At 36.7% G+C, this 22,848-nt stretch overlaps 1 protein-coding gene across 1 annotated transcript in view; it reads left to right on the top strand.

Moving 5' to 3' along the window:
- The first annotated feature begins 1,590 nt into the window (after positions 1 to 1,590).
- The window catches only part of SCAPER (S-phase cyclin A-associated protein in the ER), a 162,202-nt gene continuing 140,944 nt past the window's right edge, over positions 1,591 to 22,848 (top strand). Inside the window, exons 1-4 of the mRNA XM_009886675.1 lie at positions 1,591 to 1,653; positions 4,903 to 5,020; positions 12,819 to 12,889; positions 19,005 to 19,205. Of these exons, the coding sequence (XP_009884977.1) occupies positions 1,591 to 1,653; positions 4,903 to 5,020; positions 12,819 to 12,889; positions 19,005 to 19,205 (453 nt within the window). The remainder of the gene's footprint in view (positions 1,654 to 4,902; positions 5,021 to 12,818; positions 12,890 to 19,004; positions 19,206 to 22,848) is intronic.

The following is a 22,848-nucleotide window of genomic DNA, read 5'->3' on the forward strand; positions in this document are numbered from 1 at the left end:
GTGAGGAGCGCGGGCTTGGCGCGGGCGGAGGGGGATCCCGTGCGTGTCAGCCGGTGCCTGTGGAAGGGAGAGGCACGCGCACTGAGGAAAATCACTGTGAACTCGTAACAACTGCCCTAAGGTGTATAAGTACTCGCATTTTAAAAGCAGTTAACGAAGTTCGTAGTTTAAACTGGTGGTCTTCCTTTGCTATGAGTGAGAAAATCACGGTTAGAAAAGCTGACGTTACAGTAGGTCTTGCAGCCTTCTCAGGGGTAGGGTTTGCCCTCTCTGCACAATTTTCTAAGTACACATTCTTCTTGTTTCTGAATGATTTCCAAATGCCCTGGGAAAATACTTGGTCCCTCAGTTTTTTTTCCTCTAATGTGTGTCAATTTAATGAGCTCTCATTACACCTGGATTATAATCAAGTCAATTTGGTGGGCAAAACCACAGTTTTCTAAGATACCTCAGCGTCTGAGGACTCATGCTGGGCCTCTCCTGATGTCTGAGGTGCTGCTGAAATACAATCTTACTTTGTTTTTGAAAACTCAGCTTCCTTTGACCAGCTGGGGAATGGTTCAGTTTTCATAAACTCAGTAGGTTGTCCTAAAACATAACAAACCAATGCAAATCTTAACAACTGCATGTTTGTTGACATAGGTTTTGACTATTTACTTTTAGAAAAATCGGCCATTTGTGAGGAGTACAAGATAGAATATGAGAACAAGTGAACAGCTTGCTTGAAGCAGTGTCATTAATGATAAAGACCAACAAAATCTGACTTTGGATCTGATTAAAGGTTAATCTTGTTCTGTTACCTAATTTCTGATAATTTAGAAGCGTCTTTAACTTCTGGTTAGCATCTGATTCTTCAGAAGAATAAGAACTGTTGCAGGAGAGTGGGTGCACTCTAATAAGTAGTTGGCTAGAATTTATTTCATCTTTGAAGCCAAGGGTTTAATTTTATTTCAGAATTGTTGTCACTTTTCTGGAAATCCTTGATAAACCTATAAATATTTAGTTTTGTGGACTTCTGCATTTGTGGCAGAAGTTCAAAACTGGGCAAAAGTTCATTCTGTAGTTCAAAACTGGGCAAAAGTATTCACTTTCTCAAGAGTTGACTTCTACAGGAACTGTCACTTTTTTTTTAAAATAAGAACGGAAGTTTTTAGTTTTATTTTCTTTACCACTAATTATCTGATACCAATGTCTTGGTATGTCTCTGATTCGTTTTTCTTTTGAACTAATAACCAACTTGCCCGGTCCTCTGTCACAGGAAAGATTATTCTGCTTGCCATTTGCTGTTCTAGAGCAGTCCATGCAATGACATGTTTTAAAGTTTTAATGTTCTTTGTACTGTTTGCTATCTTACTAAGCATACATTTATGGTTTTTTTGTAGGTTCATTCTGTTTTTCTTTTCTTCTTGGGCCTTTGGTTACTTTTAATAAGGAGCAGTGCAAACACTTTACAGATAAAACTATCTTCTGAAAACCTGGGTGTGTTGGTGTCCGTGACCTAAATGCTGCTAAGAAACTAAAATTAATTTTAGAAGCAGTTTAAGTGAAAATGATTAATTGCGTTTATTTTGACACAGGTATGAAACCTCAATGGGGTCGTCCAAAAATGTAATAAGTGAGCCTGTTGATGTGGAGGAAGGCTATAACGCGATGGTAAGTCATTCAGCTACTACAGCAGTGTGGTAGGGTTTTTCCTACTGTGAGGAAAAACTAGTTTTTCGTGTTGGGATTCACTGATAAATAGGTTCGTTTGTACCTTCTCTGACAGTATTGATTCTAGAAACTGAATCAATTTCATTTATTAACACCACGATGAGACACCTTCAAAAATGAATTTTACTATAGAAGAAATCTGAGTATTTCTTCTGTTTTTGCATCATTTCCAGTTGTGTCAGTGTATAGGGTTTTTGTACTTTAGGACATTTCTTTCAGCTGATTCCCATTTTAAACTTTTTTCATCCAACCGGTGCTCTAGCATAAAAACAATGTTTGGTTACACTAATGGAGTGGTGTTCTTTGAAGTAACTGAGGTTAGAACTGAACTAATTTTCTTTGAGAATGCAGTGGATGAAACTGGTGGGTTTTTTTTACAGCAATATATTTATACCTATGAACACCATTAAAAGAAGAATCCTCATAAAAGATCCTTTAATATTTGTAGCCATGCAAAGAGGCAGTACAGACTACATAACAAAAATCTGCTATTTAAGGCTAAACAAACTTTTAGTCTCTCCTTTTGCCTAACAGATGATTGTATCTGGAGCACTTTGAAGAAGGTAACTTCTTTGGATAGTTGAGTAGCAAACAGGAGGGATCAGGTTGAGGAAGTGGTTAAAGAGCTGTATATCAGTGTCAGTTCACTCATGTGAAGAAGGGTATCAAAGCTTGCTCTTGTCAAATGAAGAGAATGTGTTGATACCCAGTATGGCCTTTGGCACAATAGCTTATACTTCTTTGGGGTTGTACACTTCATTACTATTAATTGTCCCATTAAGACCTCCTTTAAGGGTTTGTTGTTTTCTTTTGACTGACATCTAATTTATGGAGACAAGAATTTTAAGTCAGACTCTAGTTTCATGGTACAAAGTACTTGGAAATGTCATGTTGAGATACTTCTGCTTTCCTTATAAGCCTTTCTGGCTTGTAAAAAAAAAAACCCCAAAAATGAGAGAGAGATTTTGAGATGATTAGATGGGAGTATCATCTGTAAGATGTGAATAACCTGTCCACAGTGTTTAGCATTGAGAACGTCTTCACTGAAGTATTTGTGTCTGCTTTTGGACATTGTATTTCAAAGATAGACATGAATCAGTTGGAGACAATCTGGAAGAGGAAACCTTAAGTGCTCAGATTCAGAAAACTTGAAGTCTCAGATCTGGAAAACATGAGAAAAAAGATTAAAGGAATAGGGATGGTAGTTGTGGAGGATAGGAAGACCAATGAAGGATGAAATGGAACATAACAGCATAAAAAATAATAGGAAAGAAAAAAATTTAAATGGTTTCCAAGTCCTCTGTGAATGGCAAGAATGAGTGGGCTTATGATGTAGGAAAGCCATAGTTAAATACTGCATAGATTGTGCTGAGTGAACACTGTCGTCTCGTGGAGGATTTGAAAGACAAGGTACAGTAAATGAGGAAGGATGTATTTGTTTACTTATTTCATTTTTGGCAGTTGGGAATGCCATAGATTAGCTTTACTTCCAGCTATGGTGAGTGTTTGGGTCTTTTTTTAAGATTTGAGAATAAATTAATGCAAAACGCAGCCTGAACGTTCTTCTTTTGATTTAAGACAGACACATTTCATAGGCAATTAAATTAGAATTATTTGACTCTCTTCTGACGTAAGCTACCACAGGTATTCGCATTGGGAGTTTATACAGTAGTTTAAAGTGTTTTTAAAACAATTATGTGACATTTGTGGGTCTTGAATTCTTAGATTGATGATAGAAAGCGTATTGTTCAGCAACAAGAGATTAAAACCGCAAACCAAACTTGATTCAGCAGAAATGGTCCCTCTTACTAAAAATTCCTAGCGAGAACAGGCAATTAATTATATAGAATGAAGATAAACTAGAACCAGTTTGGTACAGATCCTGTTTTTTTTCGTGCTTTGTTTTGCTTTCCTTGGGCCAAAATACATGAGTTCCTTTATTTCATTAGGTTTTCCAAAGGTTCACTTACATAGCAGTGCCATTTTTTTTTCTTTGTTTTTATTGTATTACATGGTGATATCTCCAGGTAGGTCTGTGGAGCGCTAGATGGCACACTGCAGCTTTGAAACAAATAACTGGGGACATCTGGATGAGAGAAACCAAAGTTAGATACTATTATATAAGCACTGAAGGGAAAGCAGTTTCTCATTTTCGTTGCGTTTCCTACCACCTCAATAAATTATAGCCACTAATATGCTATATTAGTTTTTACTGTATTTTCATTCTAAAGATGTACTGGTACTATAAAACAAAGTGGTTGCAGGCTTGAGTCATATGATAGTAAGAACGAAAAGAGGAAAAATGCGTCTTCTGATTAGTGCTATAGAAAATCAGTCTGTGCCTAGAATAACGCTTAGATTTATGTAACTTCTTTGTGGTTAAGTTTGTCAGTGTTTAAAGGTAACTTGGTCAGCAGTTTTGTGCTATGATGGTACATAAATTTAGCATTACAGTATATAGTTTGGCTTTATTTCAAATTATTTTCTGAGGAATAACTTGATATACTGTAGAAGAGGCAAGATTTTATCTAATTGACATCTGTCACTTGATACAAATATTTCTTAAAGGTCTTGTGATGGTGTGTTTTGCAAGTGCAAAGAAATATGTTTATTAGGTAAATTAAATTCATCCTCAGTGCCTCTCATTCTGTCTTTGAAAGCTGTAGCTTTCTCATAATAACAGCTAACTTTAGTTGCCAGGAAATACCTTCTGAATTCTTGTCCTCTCAGTGAAAGACAGGTGGGGTTTTTTTTACATTTCAGACAGCTTTGATAAATGTTGTGCCTTTCTCCAGGCTCTCTTTAGTCAGCTAACACATGTATTTTGGTCTCATGCAACTTTTATCTCAAATAATTAGTTCTAATTAACACAAGGTGACTAAAACATTTGTGAAGTCTACTGCAATACTCTAGCAGCATTGACAATCAATTAAATGGAGGTTAAAAATGTGTGGTGTAGACATACCCATACTGAAGGCTGGATAGTAACTCTCATGTTATGTTGATGAATCCGCCTGCTTATCATGCAGAAAAATGGTTGTCAAAATGAACATGTACACCTGTTTCAAGTGTTTGAGGAAAATTGAGGACTCATGTACCCCACTTCAGACAGTTTAAGCACACACTGGATGAAATTAACATAAAAAAATTATTTTTTTTTCCCCCCATCCCTGTATTTCTTGTTTTCAGGCTTCTTTTCAACGTTCTAATAGCCATGACAAAGTGAGGAAAATAGTTGCAGAAGAGGGACGTACAGCAAGGAACCTAATTGCGTGGAGCGTTCCACTGGAAAACAAAGAGGATGATGGTATGTATTCAACAGTCTGCTACCAGCCTTTTCCACCTCCATCCCTTAGTCCACTGGAGTTGGTCTCCTGGAAACATTTTTCTTACATAGAATTTCTCTATTAAGAAATAAATGGTTATGTTTAGCGTGCATAGTATAATTTGGAAGCTTTTTTCCAAAATACACCCTGCAGTTGACAGATTGCTTTATAAAACCGTCACAGTGACAGATTAAAAACTGTTTTCATTTTGTCTGTAAGCAATATTTAATACTCTTCTCTCTTGCTGATATTATCAAGATACTTGTGTAATATAATAATGTTGTCTTAAATTGATGTCTTGTAAATTGGGAATTCAGAATTGCAGGGGTGGCTTAGAATAATCCAACAAATTGCTCTCTGTGCTCTAAAACAAATGTTTGGAAGTTTTTTTTGGTATCACTTCAGTCTTTGGTAAACATCTGTGAAGAATCTTTGAGGAAGGGGATATGTGGGGACAGTTTTCCATAATGCAAGTCCTCAGAACAGTTTTGTTACTGTTGTAATATTCTCTTGTGGTACGATGACTTAGGGAGCCAGGAACTGACTTTAAGTTTTATGCTGCTCAAGCTGTTCCAGATGTCAGAATGCTGTTTTTGAGGACTTCAGCTCAAGTATTTTTGTAGCTCATGTGTCCCTGTGCAGGTGCTGCTGCTTTTGAGACTTAGACAGGAGTGTCTAAAAGTAAATTATTATTTTTATATTTTTTTTGCTGTGCAGGTGGTTGAACACTAGAACAAGTTGCCTAGAGAAGCTATGGGCAATCTTTGTCCTTGGAGCTGCTCAAAACCTGGCTGGACGTAGTCCTGGGCAGCCTGCTCTAGCTGACCCTGCTTTAAGCAGGGGGGTTGGACTGGATAATCTCTAGAGGTTCCTTCCAACATCAGCTGTTTTGTCATTCTGCCAGTGGAAAAGATATTTCTATGCAAAGTTATGTCTAAGTGTTAGGGTTTGAGGAACCCACAACAATTTACTGTGGTTTAGACAGTTATTCTATCGCCTGATGACCCATCCCTACCCAGGAATTGGAAACAAGGAAAGCCAAGGGTTGAAATATAAACAGATTTAATAGAATATAATAATAGTAAAGAACCAGTATGAATCCCGATACCAATATGCAAGGATTATACTCAGCCAATTCTATCAGTAGGAAGCTGTGCATTCCCAGCAGTGGACAGCAGACGTGGGTCATGGTGAGCTCTATGGCTTCAGGAGGAAGGGAAGGGCTCGGGGATCTGGCACCATGGCGAGAAGTTCTCAGAATTGCAGGCATCAAGGGAGAGACAGACCTCCTCAGCAAACTTTCTGATTTATATTGAATATGGTGTTCATGGTATGAAAGAATCTTTTTGGTGAGCTTGGGTCAAGTGCCCGTGTCTCGTTCCTCCTGGTTCATGCACCTGGTGAGCTTAAAAACACTGAGACCTTGAAACCCACATACCATGGCTGGCTATAAAGTAAATATTTTCACAAATTCAGACACTAGAGTCTTCTAAAAGCACAGTTTTGGTAGGCATTAGAAGAGACATTAGTTCTGTGTGGCTGAAACCAGGACACTGAGTTACAAGATAACCCTATGTCTGAAACAAATTGATGTAAAGTTTAAACTGGTTTTGGCTTGCTTTATGCATTAAGATGTATTTGTAATTATTTTTTTTCTTTTTAAATCTGAAAAGTCTAAAGTCACAGAAGACAATGAATTGCTTGAAAACCTATTTAGATGTTTGTACGTGGACATTTGCGTAGGTTTCAGTAAGGAAATTGCATTTACTTCAGAAGGCACAGCTGTACCTCCATTGAACAGTGACAAGCAGAATGGCAGTTAGCTTATGTTTGTCAGCTAAACATCCTAAACCTAATTACAAGTGTCCACATTTACAAGCTTTGGTTTCAGGTTCTGACCCTTTTACTTCAGTGTTGTCCAGGCTATCTTAGTACATTTTGTATAGCAGCCTGTTTGGTACACTGGCCAGCAGGAAAACATGTACTGTGAATCTTTGTTAGCTACATGTAGGAAGAGAAAATGGAAATAACTTAAGACTCGAGCATAATCTGACCAAGTAGAAATGCATACCTCCCAACTTTGCATCACATGCAACAGCTGCTCAGTTTATTATCATGAAAATGTGGATTTTTAAGTGGACCAGTTGTGTGTTCTGGTAGCAGCTTCATTTACGCCTATCTCCAGAGGGTGCATTTATCTATTTGCTAGTCTTGCATTGTCCTGCGTGTTTTTCATTATGCTAGTAGATCCATTGATATTAATGGACTAGTCACATACATCATTTAAGCAGGATAGAATTGGGGCCCGAAGTATATAAATACTTCTGATTGACACTTCTGAATGACACTTTTGGGCGAGGTAGTAACATGAATAAGTATATGTGAAAGGAACATGGAGTATATTTCTAACAATATTTTTGAGCTACATGTGAGTTGATTCAATTTCTGTTTGAAGAATCTGTTATTTTTTAATACTGCCTTGCTTGAAATATTATTTTAGAAACTTTCGAGTAAAATTTTCTCCTTAAAAATGAACGTATGTGAGTTGTAGATGAATATTTGCTTTAATGTTTTCTGCCAAAACACAAATAATTACTGTAAAAGTGAATTTTTAGCCTTCATTAGATAGTTGTTATGTATGATAATTAAAATCCAAGTAGCTATATTCATTTCCTTCTTTTGGTTGTATTAGCACCCTTGTAATTTTTAAACTTTTTGTCACTGGTGCTTTCTTCTTTCATTTCTTCATTAAATCGTAGCCTGACATTTTTGTACAATACAAAGAATCTGATGGTAATTGCCTGATGGAAAATTTCCCTGTGGAAAGAAACTTATGGCTAATGAAAGTCTGGCAGAGCCAGATCCTTTATTTCTTGACCCTTGTCTTGGCATAGAGGGTATATATGTTGGTGTCAGTGAGCACTGATTCATTTTACGCTGATCTTTCAGTATGTATTTTGTCCCTGAGGAATGATATAGCAATATTATGAATTATGACAGTTCTAACTTGTTCGGGGGTTGTGTAAATCAGGCCAAAGGTTCAGGTTGCCTGAGCCAATCTTGCAGCTCTTCTGTACAAAGCACAATTTTGTCTTTGGGCAGTTTCTTCTGCTCGTAATGTTCAGAGGCGTTGCTTTGGCAGTAACAGTGTGTGATTTAACATTTTATATTACATACTGTTACTCATTATGAGATTCTTTTTTTCTGCAGAAACATTGAAGGTATGGGCATTTGCAATTACTAGTGGTAATGTTATAGAGGGTTGATAAATTTAAATGCTGGATTCATTTTTTTAGTTTATATCTTTTCTATTTCCTTTAAGAATTGTGTGCTTGTGTCCTCCTTACCATTTAACTTTTCCTCTGAAAGACTTGTGTATTTTAGATAGAGGACATGGGTAAAAGAGCAATAATGGAAAGAATTGCAATCAAAACCTTCAGATTCCCTAGTGGAAATAACTAGTTCCTGGCAATAAGGAATATTTCCTTAAAAAGGAGAGAGACATCTGAAATGGAAGTTGGCACTTCTGTTACATGTTTTGGAGCAGCATGTGCCCTTTTCAGGTCAGATCTGAAATTCTAGTTATGAATACAGATCAACAATGTGAGAAAATCCAAAACATGGTGGCAATGGTCTAGAAGAGATAGTGACTGTTAACGCATTTCAACTATTGAAATTAAAATACTCCTTCATAGAATTCATTAATGTGCAGCAGATTCTGTTGGACAGACTAACAGTGCAGTTGATTTTGTGTCCTAGGAGGAGAGTCTTTAACTGTGAAAAATTCACTAGTCTGATATTCTGTCTCTAGAATTAAATTTGCATCCCAAACCTACGGCCTGTTGCGGTCACTTAGATCTTGCCCACCTTGGAAAGCTGTGATCATTCTAGTAGAGGTTTTCAGAATTTTTTTCCATTGTAATTATTTTATATGCCTAGTATGAAATTTGAGGCACTGGATACAGATAGGCACTACACACAAAATTTATTACAAAAATCTAAGCTATAATATTAGCAACGGTTAAGACATGCCGGAGGCTTGACATATAGAAGGTAAGGTGCCTTTGGGTCTTTAAGAGATGTGTCAAAAAAAAAAAAAAAAAGAAAAGGAAAATCTTGTATTTGTAATTGTTTGCTTCATATTTCTTATTTGTTTAAAATCATTCAGGCTCTTGCTACATAGAATTCATTTGTAGATGAAGCATTTCAGGGTAAGGAAACATATTTTATTGCTTGAAAGGTACCTGGCACACTTTGAGGAGCCTGCAGTATAATCTGCTCCTTTAGCAAGAGCCTGATGGAATAAATTGTTTTGCGGTATGTGATGAAAGTCAGGAAACCTGGCTGTCTTTGGCCAAGTAAGGAAGTTGTAAGAAGTCATGACTGAAAACATTGTGTGTAAGCCCTAGCAACATTGGATCTGATTGTAGCTGGCAGAATATAACATGCAGGGAAGGGTATTCTTTCTTTAAGGCTCGTAAGTTTCAAACCTTGAATTTCACTGAAATGAATGGGAGTCCATGGTATGTGAATACAGGGCCATTATATTCTGGATGAGACAGAGTCAGTGATTTGTAAAAGTAATTTTGTGCAAAATATATTGCTGTAATTCAATCTGGAGGTGGAAAAACATGGAGAATTTTGGTTATCCGTGCTTGAAGGCAGTCAGTCCAGATGCTTAGCATTGTACGGTTAGAAAAATCATATCTACTACTGCTCTACAAACTTCTAAAAAAATGGTTTATAGTAATATTAGAAACTTCAACATGCTTCCTCAATTAAGGGTTCAAAAATAATCAGTTTGATCTTGTTGCTTGCTCCAGGCAGATGCCTCTGCGTTACTTTAAATGGGATTCAGACAACCAGGTCTTACCCAAGCCTCGTTTTTATGAAAATGCCTCTTCAGATGGACAACTGGATCAGCTGGGGCTAGTAAGATAGATTCTGGAGTACAGACTGGTTATATGTAGCATGGCACGATAACGTAGGCTGTCTTACAGGTTTTATAGATAACGTGGAAGAAGAGAGGTGACAAAATAGATTTCTCACACTGTGTAAGAACTGGAGGAAAACAACAGCATGCTTACTCAGTTGTAGCCTCAGATTCATACAAGGAGGTGAAAAGAAATACAAGTAAAAATTGTTGCTGCTGAAGGTGTGATGATGAACAGTGTCAAAGGCACTGAAACAACATACGCAGTTGATCTCTTCCTAGTGAGAACAGAAATGAGGGCTGCTGTTAATTACTAAATTTAAAGGTGATTCCCACATTTCTCACAGTAAAACTATCCAAAAGAGAGAGGTGAGAGGGATGATTGTTGAGATTGTTAGTATAAAAGACAGCTTTTGAAAATAGTTTATCAGTGGCACTTTTTTGGAGATATTAGACCTCAGCTTTTTGTGACAGGAAGTGTTCACAAATCATAAACTCTGTGTGCTTCATATTTAATTACCAGACAGAGAGGAAATGGACTTCAAGTGTAAAATATGACTGTAGGTCCCTGAATGCTGCAGAATTTTGCTACATTATGTATGTCACATTGGCAACTTTAATAGCTAATGAGATGATCGTCTTTGGTCACTATTGTTCTTTCCTTAGCACTCAGTAAATTCCTAGCAGGTAATGCCCTTCGTATGTCATTGAGTTCCTACACGTCTCATAGCAATGCTGGTATTGCGTAGTTCGGTATCAGTCGTCGTTGAACATACGCACAACCATTGAGCACTGCTCTTGTGTTTTCATTACTTGTGAATATAAAAGGGCAAAACCAGAAAGGAAGATGTCTTCTAATAACCAGAGGCACTCATCAGAAGAAAAAGAATAATAAAGCTCAGAAATGTGGCTGCTGCTGAAATACAAAACTTTTTGGCCCACACACCTTAAGAAAGAATTAGTCCTTGCCACACACTATTTGCTTTTAAGTTTGCAAAACCTAATACTTATATTAGTTTTGTTTTCTCTAAATGTCTCACATAGAAAATGCCTGAAAACTTGCTTTTGTCTTTACAGGGGACTTGTTCATTCATTTCCCAGTTCTTTGGTGACCAATTAGCATTTGTCACTGGTTTTCATAGAATCTAAAGAGACTGCAACTTTTTTGTGTTCATCTGCCCTTTTTTAATTTTAACATACCGATGTTTGTCTGTAAGCCTTTTCATTGTGCAAGTTCTGTATGCCATTGCATTCATAATCTTGTCTTTGCAGAATGTAAATCATGTCAGAAGAGAGATTTTGATGACTGAAGTATTTCAGTTATAATTCTGACGTGGAACTGCCCTGCAGTTCAAGTTTTTTAGTGAATAGGAAGTTTTTATACATACGGTAGCTGAATCAAATTTTTTCCTGAATGCTGCTAAGTTGAGTTCAATATATTAATTTGTACATGTTGTTTTGGCTAATGTAGCGTTTTAAAAATGAATTATCAAGCAAATAATTTTTAATTTGTTTTAAAATTAAAGGCCTTGTTCCCTGGAATAGCCAGTGATGCAAACCAGCTGTACAGCTGCTTGGTTGAGCCAGGTTTACAGCTGCTTCACATAACCAGAGCAGTGCAAAACAGCTGGACTGTGTTAGGGCGTTTGGCCTAAGAACTGTTAAAAACTCAACTGGACAATTCTGAAATTCAAGAATGATCTCCATGGTCTAGGAAGGAACTATATTCAACTAAGGCATTTATTTGCTTGGCTTCATCCAGCTAAATAATCTTGAAACTTTTATTTAGATGTAATCTGTGCTAGAGAATATTCTTGCCTTAGTTAGTATTTTGTCTTAACTTGCTTACGTTTTTGGTAATTGGATCCTGTGAGTTTCATGTTGTGCAAGTTAGATACTAAGTTGGAGGAATACAACTTTTTTTTTTAAAAAAGGTGGGGTTTTTTATTACCCCATAGCAAATCCCAAAGATTAAATGGAAATGTGTCAGGTAGGTCTAGGCTAACACAAAATTTTTTTTAAAAAAAGGTGGGTTTTTTTATTACTAAAGATTAAATGGAAACGTGTCAGGTAGGTCTAGGCTAACACAAATTTATCTATGCGAAGATAACTCTTAATCAGTTAAGAAATTGCCACCACCACAGCACTGAGACCTGAAATCATCCGTTCTGACTGTGGGAATTTAAACTGACTTTTGAAGCATAGTTCCTAAAGTCACTTCATATAAGCAGTGGAGGGAGACAGGTACATTTGAGAAGGCATTTCAGATCTTCAGGGGACTGATTCATGCTCTGTGAATGTTTTTCTCTCTTCCTTTGGCTACCTAAATGTAGGTGAATTAAATCCAGTCCTCAGTTCTGTTTTTTCCCATCTTTCTTGGCAGAAAATACCTAAATCTACTGGTAGGTGGTTTGAACATTTGGAGAAAAACTGAATTATTACATTGGTTTTTCCTAAGAAAGATATTCCGTGTTGTAATTCTGTAATATCTGATTGAACAGTCATTCAAGAGCAGACGCTTTTTTAATCTTTATCGAAAACTAGTGTCATATTTGACATGTAGATTGTGATGATACGATTTTCTGAGGTACTGAGCGCTTAAAGGTGGGTTATCTTTGTTTAATGAAGTCTTTAATTCTTGCCTTTCTTTTCATTTTCTGTGTGTCTTCTGGCATTATCCACATTCTGAACTGTGGAATATATATTTGGAATACACAATTTTACAAACCTCTTAACTCATAAATTGTGCCCATATCAGTACATTTCAGGATGAGATACGTGCATTCTAGAATGCTCTATCTAATTAAAATTGTCATTGTTGATTAAAACTGTTGCTTCTTCCCCAGGAAAACCAAAATGGCAAGCTGGTGGAAAAACGAAGAGGGTGAATCAAGGAACACACAAGACTGCAAAACAGGTATCTGCTCGTTTTTTTTATCATGACATAAAATTTACAACAAAAAAATGTTTTGTGATATCTCTGATACATTATTGGCTGAATAATACATATATTTTAAAAATACATTGTATTTTTAAAGCGTACAAGTTTCAAAGTCAAGTATTGAGAAGTTAAAAACTGCCAGAATATAGGTTATCTGCCTCAGCCTTTACTTTTGGCACTTTCTAACCTCTGGATACATGACTTTTTGGCATTAAAGTTATTTTAAGGAAAGTGCTGTTCAATAAAATGATACAGGATATTCTTCCGATAAGCATACTGCTTACACAAAGGCTACCTTTCTGCCCAATTTCTAATTTAAGGAAATGCTTTATTTCTTGACCTCATGTGTTAATGGGTGAAGTCAATGTATCCTATTTTGGAAAAAATTAGTCCAGGTGAGTAAAATTTCCAAGCGTTATGACTGGAAAGCAAGTTCTTCTTGAGAAGTGTCAAGAAGAAACTGCTCTTATTATTATTCATGTTTTTTCTATGTGACTCTCAGTCCTTATTACATTAATAAACTAATACCTCAATCTTTCCTCATGTTTAATATTTTTAACAGTTGCTTTTCTTTGGTTAATGGATTTAGCCATTAGCATGGCTTTAGCCACTTATTATTTTGAGACAGTCTTTCAGATTTTGATAGTATGGCATATGGAAGATGTTATTTTTTTGAAGAAAAAAAAAAAAGAAAAAAGTTCTCCTTCCATAGAGATGTATTTGCATCTTTAAAACAGACATGTTATTTTCCCAATTTAGTTTAGCAATTATTAATCTTGTATTATCTCTTCACATACTAGCATGTTCCAAACACTGTGTATTCTGGTTTTCTTGTTTTCCTGAAGGTGGATTTTTATTGATGTAGTTGGGGCTCCCTGTAAGGGGAGCCCTCAGAACCTTTTGGGTATAAGAGTAGTGTGCTGCGTAGTTGAGGTTCTGTCCATTTCAGTCACTTGGGATAATGTAAATATTGAATTTTCAGGAGGGTACTTGATTGTTATTCAGTGGCTTTGTGTGGAATTGCTATACTAAAACTATATCGTAGAAACAGTGCATTCCGAGTGGGTACAGTTAAGGTTTGAAATGGGCTGCTGAGTGTCTGTGCATCTTGGCACTTCAGTTTGGCATTCAGCACCTTTATTTCTTCTGCATTTCAGACACTGGATACTGCTGTAAATTGGTGGCTTTTTTTGTTAGTTATTGAGCCTTCAGTTTTGATTTTCCTTTACATATAAACGGGCCACTAATCTCAAGAAAATAAACCTACAAGAACTCTTTCATGTGATCTTATCAACCTCATCTTCCTCTCAGTAGGGGGCTGGCAAATCTACATTCAATAAATTTTGGCATCCTAAGAATAAATATACACTTCATATTTTCCAGAGCTCCAAGGCAAGTTACTGTTACTATTTTGGAAAAGAAAAAAAAAAAGAAAAGATATTCAGTTCTAATGTCACTTTCATCATTCACACTGAGTTAATTTGAGATGTAAGAAGGAATATTCCTGTGTGTCTTCATTTCAAAGGCACAAAAGCTTTGCATTTTCTGCAGCTGAAGGTTTTAACTGTCACTACAAGTGAGATAATATGAACTAACCCCTCTGAATCTTTGTTCTGGGGTGGATTGTGTTCTAGTGAGGACAAGCTTCAGTGCAGGCCTGCTAGCTCATGTCTGTATAAGCTATCATCATGCTTTGGGTAAATATGCATATTATTTGAGGGTGAGGGGAGGCCAAGGCAGGCTATTTTTTGGTGTGTTTGTAAACACTGTGATTTTTTTTTTTTCTTTTGTAATGTGAGATGGTCTGCAAAGTTGTTGAACATAGTTTGAATTTTGGAAAAGTGTATTGTCAAAGGCTGAGGGCTCTGAGATCACTTAGAAGATTCAAAATAAGTGCTTATATCCAGTTAAGAACGATGTGTAGAAGTTTGCAGGATTGGAGCTTTAGAACTCTGCTCAGAAAAACTTAATTCTGTGTCCTTGTGTCTTGCCAGTGGAAAGAGGCTTTTGTCTCAACTACTAACCAAAGTGAAAAACCTGGTTAGAGTTAGTTGGAAGCACTAAACTCAAGGGTGTAGGTAGAGCTTACGTGGCTTGTGTATAGCTCCTTCTTGGTGAAGATGTGGGATTATTGTCGGATCTTCTTCAGACTACACTGTTAGAAATACTATATTCTGTGCCCATATATCCTGTCCCCCTCAGAATACCAGAGAGATTGAGAGATGATCATCTCTGGAAATTGAGTTTCACTATTATTGCATCACTCTCAACCTGGGCATGACACTGAAAAATATGATCTGGTCAGAAATACACACTTCTAATAAATACTGTTTAATTAGAACTTCATTCCAGGAAGGGTGAATAAGAATAATGAAGCCATAGCTGTACATCAGCACAGAAACTACAGTCTTGAAATGTCTGTACCTAATCCAGCATTTCTTGCTTTTCACAGTGAAGAGTTAGTTTGGTTCATTAGAAAGTTTACTTAAGATGCTTACAGGTAAAGATTCTGCTGAACATTATACAGATTAGCTCAGAAATCCTGGTAATTTTTTGGTGCTTGCATTAAACGTTTGTACAGAAAATGGTAGTCGGTATAAAATATTGGCAGCATCTTTATATTAAAAGTAGTCTTTGCTGCAACTCTTAAATTTAAGTGAATACTAGCTTTCATTTCAGTAACATTGGTGCCAGCCAAACTTATTTTTTTCAGGGAATTTCTGGAGACTGAAGTGGGAAACATGTGACACGATTTGGGTTCTTCTCTGAAAATTGACTTGTGTTTCCTTGAGTGGCAGATACCAGGCTGTGACAAATTCAGATCTATGGTGTTAGAACTGACTTGTATCGAGAACTTAAAATATTATTTCTGTTAACTAACCACCAACTTAATGCTTGCCTGCTTGTGTGATTGTGCCCAAGAAGTTTGGTAATTTAGGGGCTTGCATCCTATCAAAGGTGTTCTACTGGAATATGAGTATGGTAAATGTTGCTGAGTTTTACTTAGACACTGGAAATCTGCTTACAAGGGTAATAATGGAACTGCTACAACTTACAGTAGTTAACACAGTTCACTGTTTTCCCAGTTAAAATATGGCTGACATATAAAAGAGATGATAAAGGAATGCCAAATATAGTAGGTAGAAAACATTTATTGGTAAATATCAAAACATGTTCCATGACACCATCTTAAAGATACATTTGAAAACGTATCTTTCAAGTAGTGGGAATTATGCATGGTTCCCATTCCAAAACAACTGATCCTTTATGTCAACAATATTAGCTGAATGAGTAGAAACCTAGTCACTTCAGTAAGGTCACGTTTTATAAATATAGGCATCAAAAGGTAGCACTGTTATTTTTAATACAGCTATTTATGATTCTGTAGCTAAGGTTGTATCATTATAAACTGTATTTTAAAGGAGCTGTGAATTAGCCTCTATAAGCTTTGCTTTGAAGGTTTATATACAACGCCTTAGCTAAGGAGCATCTTTTCTTCAAGCTGTTCTTTTAAGGGGTGACTCTTATATCATAGAAGAAAAGATATGAAATACTCTGACATATGAAACACTTCTGATATTCCTGTTAATTGGTTGCGTACAACATGCATCTTTTCTGAACATGTCTCTCATGCATACGTTAGCTGGGGCTCATCTGGAGTACACTTAGAGCATTTTGAGATACGTGTAAGGGTAGCAGAGATGATAGTGTGATTGTAGTAAATCTGGTTCCCATTCTTCCCCTGATTACAGAAGAATTAGAATGTGAACACAAACAGAGGTGAGAGCATAACCATTTTGACAGCCCTGGGTCTACCTCCCTAATTCCAAAGCGGCATTTGCTGTGTTTGATGCTGTGTGGTACAGGCAGTCAGAGCGCTGGGGGGAATAAGCAGACTGGAACCCAGAGAGAGAGGCTGCCAAAGAAACAGCTCTGGAATTTACTAAACAGTTTTGCAGGTTCTACCCTCGTGTCAGGGTTCAGTTCGCAGGGAAGCTGTGTTTATAGTGTGAATTTATCAAATAAGGCCCTTAAAATCTAGAGAAGAAAGGCATTTATATTCTTAAATACTATGATTGAAAAATCATTTGGTTATTGCCTACTTTCCCATTCTGTCATTTGAGCATGAAAAATAACAAGTTCATTTACATGTTTCCTAAACATGCAAGGAACTTTTTGTAACTTGGGCACAATTTGTTGGAATTCAAGAGGAACCCACAAAAAACAAAGATCCTCTTAAGGAGAGCGAGGAAGATTTTTCTCTAGAGTTTGTACCATCTTTGGGTCTCTATTCTATATATTTAATTACAAAAATATTACTATAGCTCTTCCTTAGAAGTACTTTCATTGATAAATCCATCCAAAACTATGTTACCGTTCCTGATTACCTTAAATTGCCTGTGGTCTAAAAGGACTTTTCTGTAAGAATTCTCTGTCTCCAAGTATAAACTTACCTTCCATTAAACTCATCGATTGGCACAGAGAAATAATGTTTCCCGGCTTTTTACGTAGGGGACAAAAAGACTTGAATCCCAGTTAATTGTTTTGTTATTTACAGTATTTCTAGTTAGTGATTAGATATTCTAATTATAAATTCTGTGTACTGGCTTGTGCAATGTTTGTGTTGATTGTTTCTACTCAATCACCAAAAGCAGAGTTTTTATACTGGGGTTTTGCAGTAATCCCTAGAAGTGTACTCCAGTAAGAACTGATTTCCTAGACATGTGTGCCACAGTGGACCAATGCATCAAAACTGCAACAAAGGTGCTGTTAAAATGAATGCATTAATGGCGGGGGGGGGGGGGGTTGTAGGATGTAGCCAATACCTCTATCACAGAATGGCACACAGTTGGGCGTCACTCTGGGTTTACTGGAAGCACTTGTCCACCTGGCTGCTATGGAATGCTGATGCTTATAGAAGTCTGGCACGGTAGCAGGATTTTTCTCTTTCTTGTTGTGGGAGAGAATCTCCAGTTTAATAAGGACAGTGCCACGTGGCCGAGTGCTGACTTGGTTTTTTCAACCAAACAGGCATGCTTCAGGATCCTTCGTAATGTCCTGTGGAGATAAGTGACAGTGTATCTGTCAAGGGGACATATCCCCGTATGAGTGACTAAGCTGAATGCACAAGGTCACCAGATACCTAACGCTGAGGTGACATAACAGTACATCCAAGTAGGTACGTAGTGATTCCTGGCTGTGCCAGCCTTTGTGAAGACACTTGGATGTTCTCCCTCTGCTCCCATCACATTTAGCATATTGGCAGCCCTCTGCATCTGTGCAGCAAAGCAGTACTACATCGGTTGGTCTGCATATTAGCACTGAAAATTAAAACAGATTTGTTGTAGTTAAAGCTGCTAAATTACAACTTAAAACAGCATGAGGACACTTTCAGACTTGGTATAAATAGGAACAACTTGATTCGTTGGCACAGCCCTTACGTTGAGTTGAATTGAACTTGCAATGTTAACAGTATGGTGAGCGGAAATCTTAGTACAAGTAGTCTTCTAAAGTGTGGAATCTTCCTTTTGTAACAAATTCAGTGCTTGCTGGCATCTCCTCTGCACTGTGACCATAACATATCGATCAAAAGGCTAGCCACATCAGCCTTTCGCTGACATTAATGCTTATATAGTAGAATAAGGGTTTAAAGATGATAAAGTCATATATAATGTCTCGGTAATAGAATTTAACTGTGATGGAATATTGATGGTATGATTATTAGTAAAATGTTATTTTCGTCTCTGGATGCACATGCTTTTCAGAATAAGTAATACAGGATATGTAATTAGAAAATACAACTTTCCAGTGTGCTGAGAGGCAGAATATCCTGTACTGTTGTCCAAATGTGAATGTTGGATTGTAAATGTCAAAGAAACGGAATCTAGTTCTACATAGCTGCTGCCTATATTTAAGCTAAGAAAGCGTGTTTTAAAAAACTCAAGTCAGTGGGATGATGTTGTCTTCATTGAAAAATTTCTTGTTTACAAATGTTTGAGTATGTTAAAAAAATGTGTGTTGCACAGAAACCTGACCCCTTGCCCTACTTCTGTTTGTTGTTTTCCTTTTCTTTTGTATCTTATTTTTTCAGAGCACTACCATAGACTGTAAATTAACAGCAGCAGCAGCAACCGGAGATAAAAACTTTGACAAAAGCCCAACAAAAACAAGACAGCCTCGAAAAGTTGATCTGCGAGCTCGATACTGGGCATTTCTTTTTGACAATCTGAGACGGGCAGTTGATGAAATCTATGTTACATGTGAATCGGATCAGAGTGTAGTAGAATGCAAGGTAAGCCGTCAGCTGTTCTTTGCCTGTTGTCAGATGGCTCTTATGCTTTTTTTACATTTCACAAAAAAGCCGAAAGAGGAATTAGAGCTTCAGAAACATGTTACTTTTTGATTTGCATTTAGTGAAGGCTTGTAAATAGGAAAACTGATGGCGTATTTATTCACATTTAAGAAGATGCTTTCACCTTAGGCAGTGACTAATTTTTGAAGTGTATAAAACTTGTAGTAGAACTCAGTTTTTTGATGAAATCATAGTTTGCTTATTAAGTTCTTATTTTTTACTTTTCTGACTGAACGCAGATTTATTTATTTTTTCCCTGTAATGTTCTTTACTGTAGGTGGCACTGTTGTGACTCGGCTTTTTTCACATTCGTTTGCTTCCTGTTAAGTGGCTTAATTATACATTGCTCCCTTTTTGCAGTGACAGTTACCACTCTTCTAATTCTCTCTGTGGTGTTAAGAAAATCATTGGTGGGCAAACGTCAACAATGTCTGGTTGGGATGTCACTGTAAGGCGCACTTCCTAATTTCAAATAACCTGTTTTGTAATAGCTTGTGCATCTGTTTTATGATGATTTTCTAGTAGATCTGTAGAAAGACCATTGTCATTTAATAAAAATCACTCATTCTTTAGAAACGGAATTTAGCGCAAGCATGAAGAAAAGCAGAAAGACTGCATTATAAAAGAAATGTTAAGATTAGTGCTTCTGTTTTCATATTAAAAATGGCTGAAAACTCAACACATTCTGGAAATGATTATCTAATCACTGTAAAAAAATTACATATATCAATTTAAGTAAAATTTTTTCTTATCATGCATCTAGTTCTCTGCTGTAATCAGACACGGCCAAATTGACTTTGAGATTAGCGTACAAATACATTTCATTGAAAGCAGGTTTGAAAACCAAACAGTAGCTAGAGGCTTCCAAATCGCTGGTTTGTCTAAAACAATTTAACATTTTGTTACTGAACTGTCTTCCTGCTCAGGAAACTTCTCTGGAGAATTTTTTGGTTTAAGAAAATCAGTCAGCCTTGCGTTGTAATTAGATTACCATTTTAAACTTTTGTGACTGAAAGAACAGAAGCGTATTTGTATCATTATCACATATTTTGGGGGTTAGATATCATTCAGCATTTTAATCGTGCTACTTGATCTGTCCTCAGATGGAGATATTACATAGCCTAAGTGAAAGGTCTTCATTTTAGTAGCCGTTTGACAGTGATGTATGTGTCTGTGTGTATCGGATTACTTGTTTGCAAAACAGGGGTGGAAAAACCCAAAAATGAGTAAACAGGGGACTCCAATGTCATGAGTTGTAAAACTTATGTAACATTCATGTTGCTTTTACCTTTGAAAAGATTTTTTTCTTCTCAGCACAAAAAAGTACCTTACCTGAGTAGCTGGAATATGCGTTTGTGCTATGGGTTTTTGTTTGTGAGATTTTCTTTTAAAGGCTACTGTTAAATGATTATTACTCTTTGATAAATTACTAAAATTTTTCTTAATTAAGCAGTGAAGTATAGAACTGTTGAGTCTTGAAAATTATTTTTACTAATAATGTTTCACTTTAATCAATTCTGTTGATTGTCATTATTTATTTTGGGGTGGTTATTGTTGACAGACGCAGTGTGGTTTCTCCCAGCGGTGACGTTGTCAATGTGTTCTAGCTAATCGCTTATGGCAGAGTGTCTTAACTGCTCTCTTCTGAAGTGAGTGCTATACATAACTCCAAATTGATAGGCATATAACATTTCTGGTACTACATCCATAAGCTTCAGCTAGGGAGTGATCAAACTCATCATTGGTGTGGTGGTGTGTTTTAATTTTGGATGGATTATTAGCAATAACGAACAACAGATCCTTGTGGAAACTGTGAGTCGTCTTCACCTCTGATCCTGAAAAGCTAGTGCTTCCTGTCCTCTATCAACTGAAATACATTGTCTGAGTGCAGCTTTCATTTTATGGAATATACAGAAAGTGTTTACAGTAGTACCTTTTAGAAGTTCATAAATTAAAATCATGATCTAGACTGAGAGTTCAGTTGGCAAACGATATTTGAAAAGCGCTCACATGACGTTGTTTCAGGAAATCATGTAGCTTAGTAGAAGGCTTATGTCCTGCCTGAATAGCTTAACTCAGTCTTGAGTTTGATCATTACAGTTTGTCCATGTGTGACTCAGTTCAGGTAAATAATCATCATTTGCTTATGTAAAACACTTAGGTTTTTTATTGCCTTGGCTTTGGTAGTCCTATATACGTTGCTATCATGGTCCTCCCAAGCACCACGTTTCAACCTTTGTATTGACTATTCTGATCCTGCTTGGCCAGATCTTGCAACATCTCTGGCCGTGCCTTTTCTCCCTGCTTGAAAATATTACAGCAGTGAACAGAATCTCGATTCCCTGGTTTGTGCCAGCTTGGGTTTCTGCTGTGGCAGCAAAGATGGCTGTAGCAAGGTTCTGCGTGGTATTCCGGGGATGGCTCCGACTGCTTGAATGTGAAGGATTCAGAGGATGCAAAGTGGTTTTATGCCTCTGGTTATGAATTTTGTGTGGTCTAATGAGGTTGTTTCCCGAACTTTGCTGTCATTAGCAGAATACTAATAATGCAGATGTGGCATGGCAAAATATTTTAAGCTTCATTGGCAGGAAAATATTGCGTATGCGTATAATCCTTTTGGTAAGCTTTTGGACGTAGGAGGCCAGGTTTAATGCGGTGTGTCTTGTCTGTCCTTGTATATCCATGATTTTCTGTTATCCCTGCCATAACTTTTAATATCAGTGGACCAATTTAAATTAATTTAGTCATTATACATTTCATGAGAGGTAGGTGAGTAGCTTGGAAGAAGATGTCCTGTTAAGGTACACATTGCAGAAGTAACTGCTGCTCAATCTTTATTAGACACCAGGGAATTCAGAGAGAGAACAAGAGAACACAGATACAATCTCTCTTCCCTCAGGGTATGTGGTTCCTTTTTTGTTTTTTTTTTGGGGGGGGGGGTGGTGTGAAGTGGGATTGGTTTTTTTTGTTTTTCTTTAATAAGAATTAATTGAAGTCCGTGTGATTTCTGGCACCAGAGAAACCAATGAGGAGATCATGGGTAAACAGGCTTCACTAGATCCACAGTTTGCAGAACCACTTAAGTTTTTTTTTGCTTGATGGTTTGTTGTGGGGTTTTTGTTCGTTGGTTTGATTTTTTTTCTTTCTCTTTGGGCAGGAGTTCAGCTAATTTTTAGACTTTTTCCATTTTTACGTATGGCAGTACTCATCTTCTGAATATTTAAGTTTTAAGGTGAAAAAATTCCAATTATAAGCTTTTACGAAAGCTCATTCTAAAAATGAGAATGGATTTGCTTCATTTTTATGCTGTTTTTGCAATCTTTTTATACTACGTAGAAAAGTATCTGGTGGTTGAAATGTTACAAGACGTACTGACACATCAGCTGAGTTGAAAATGAATTAATGCATTTCTGCCATACCTAAAGAATTGAGGTGATTTTGATAAACGAGAAATTCATATTACCATGTTTTTCTATGTTATTTACTTTCCAAATTCATTTGACAGACGTCTTGTTAGCTCTTTTCAGGAAGTACAATTTTTATTTTTATTGCTGGAAATATATGGGAAACAATATTAAATAAG

Source organism: Charadrius vociferus, unplaced genomic scaffold (genome assembly GCF_000708025.1).
Source record: "Charadrius vociferus isolate BGI_N301 unplaced genomic scaffold, ASM70802v2 scaffold356, whole genome shotgun sequence".
NCBI classification, from domain to species: domain Eukaryota; kingdom Metazoa; phylum Chordata; class Aves; order Charadriiformes; family Charadriidae; genus Charadrius; species Charadrius vociferus.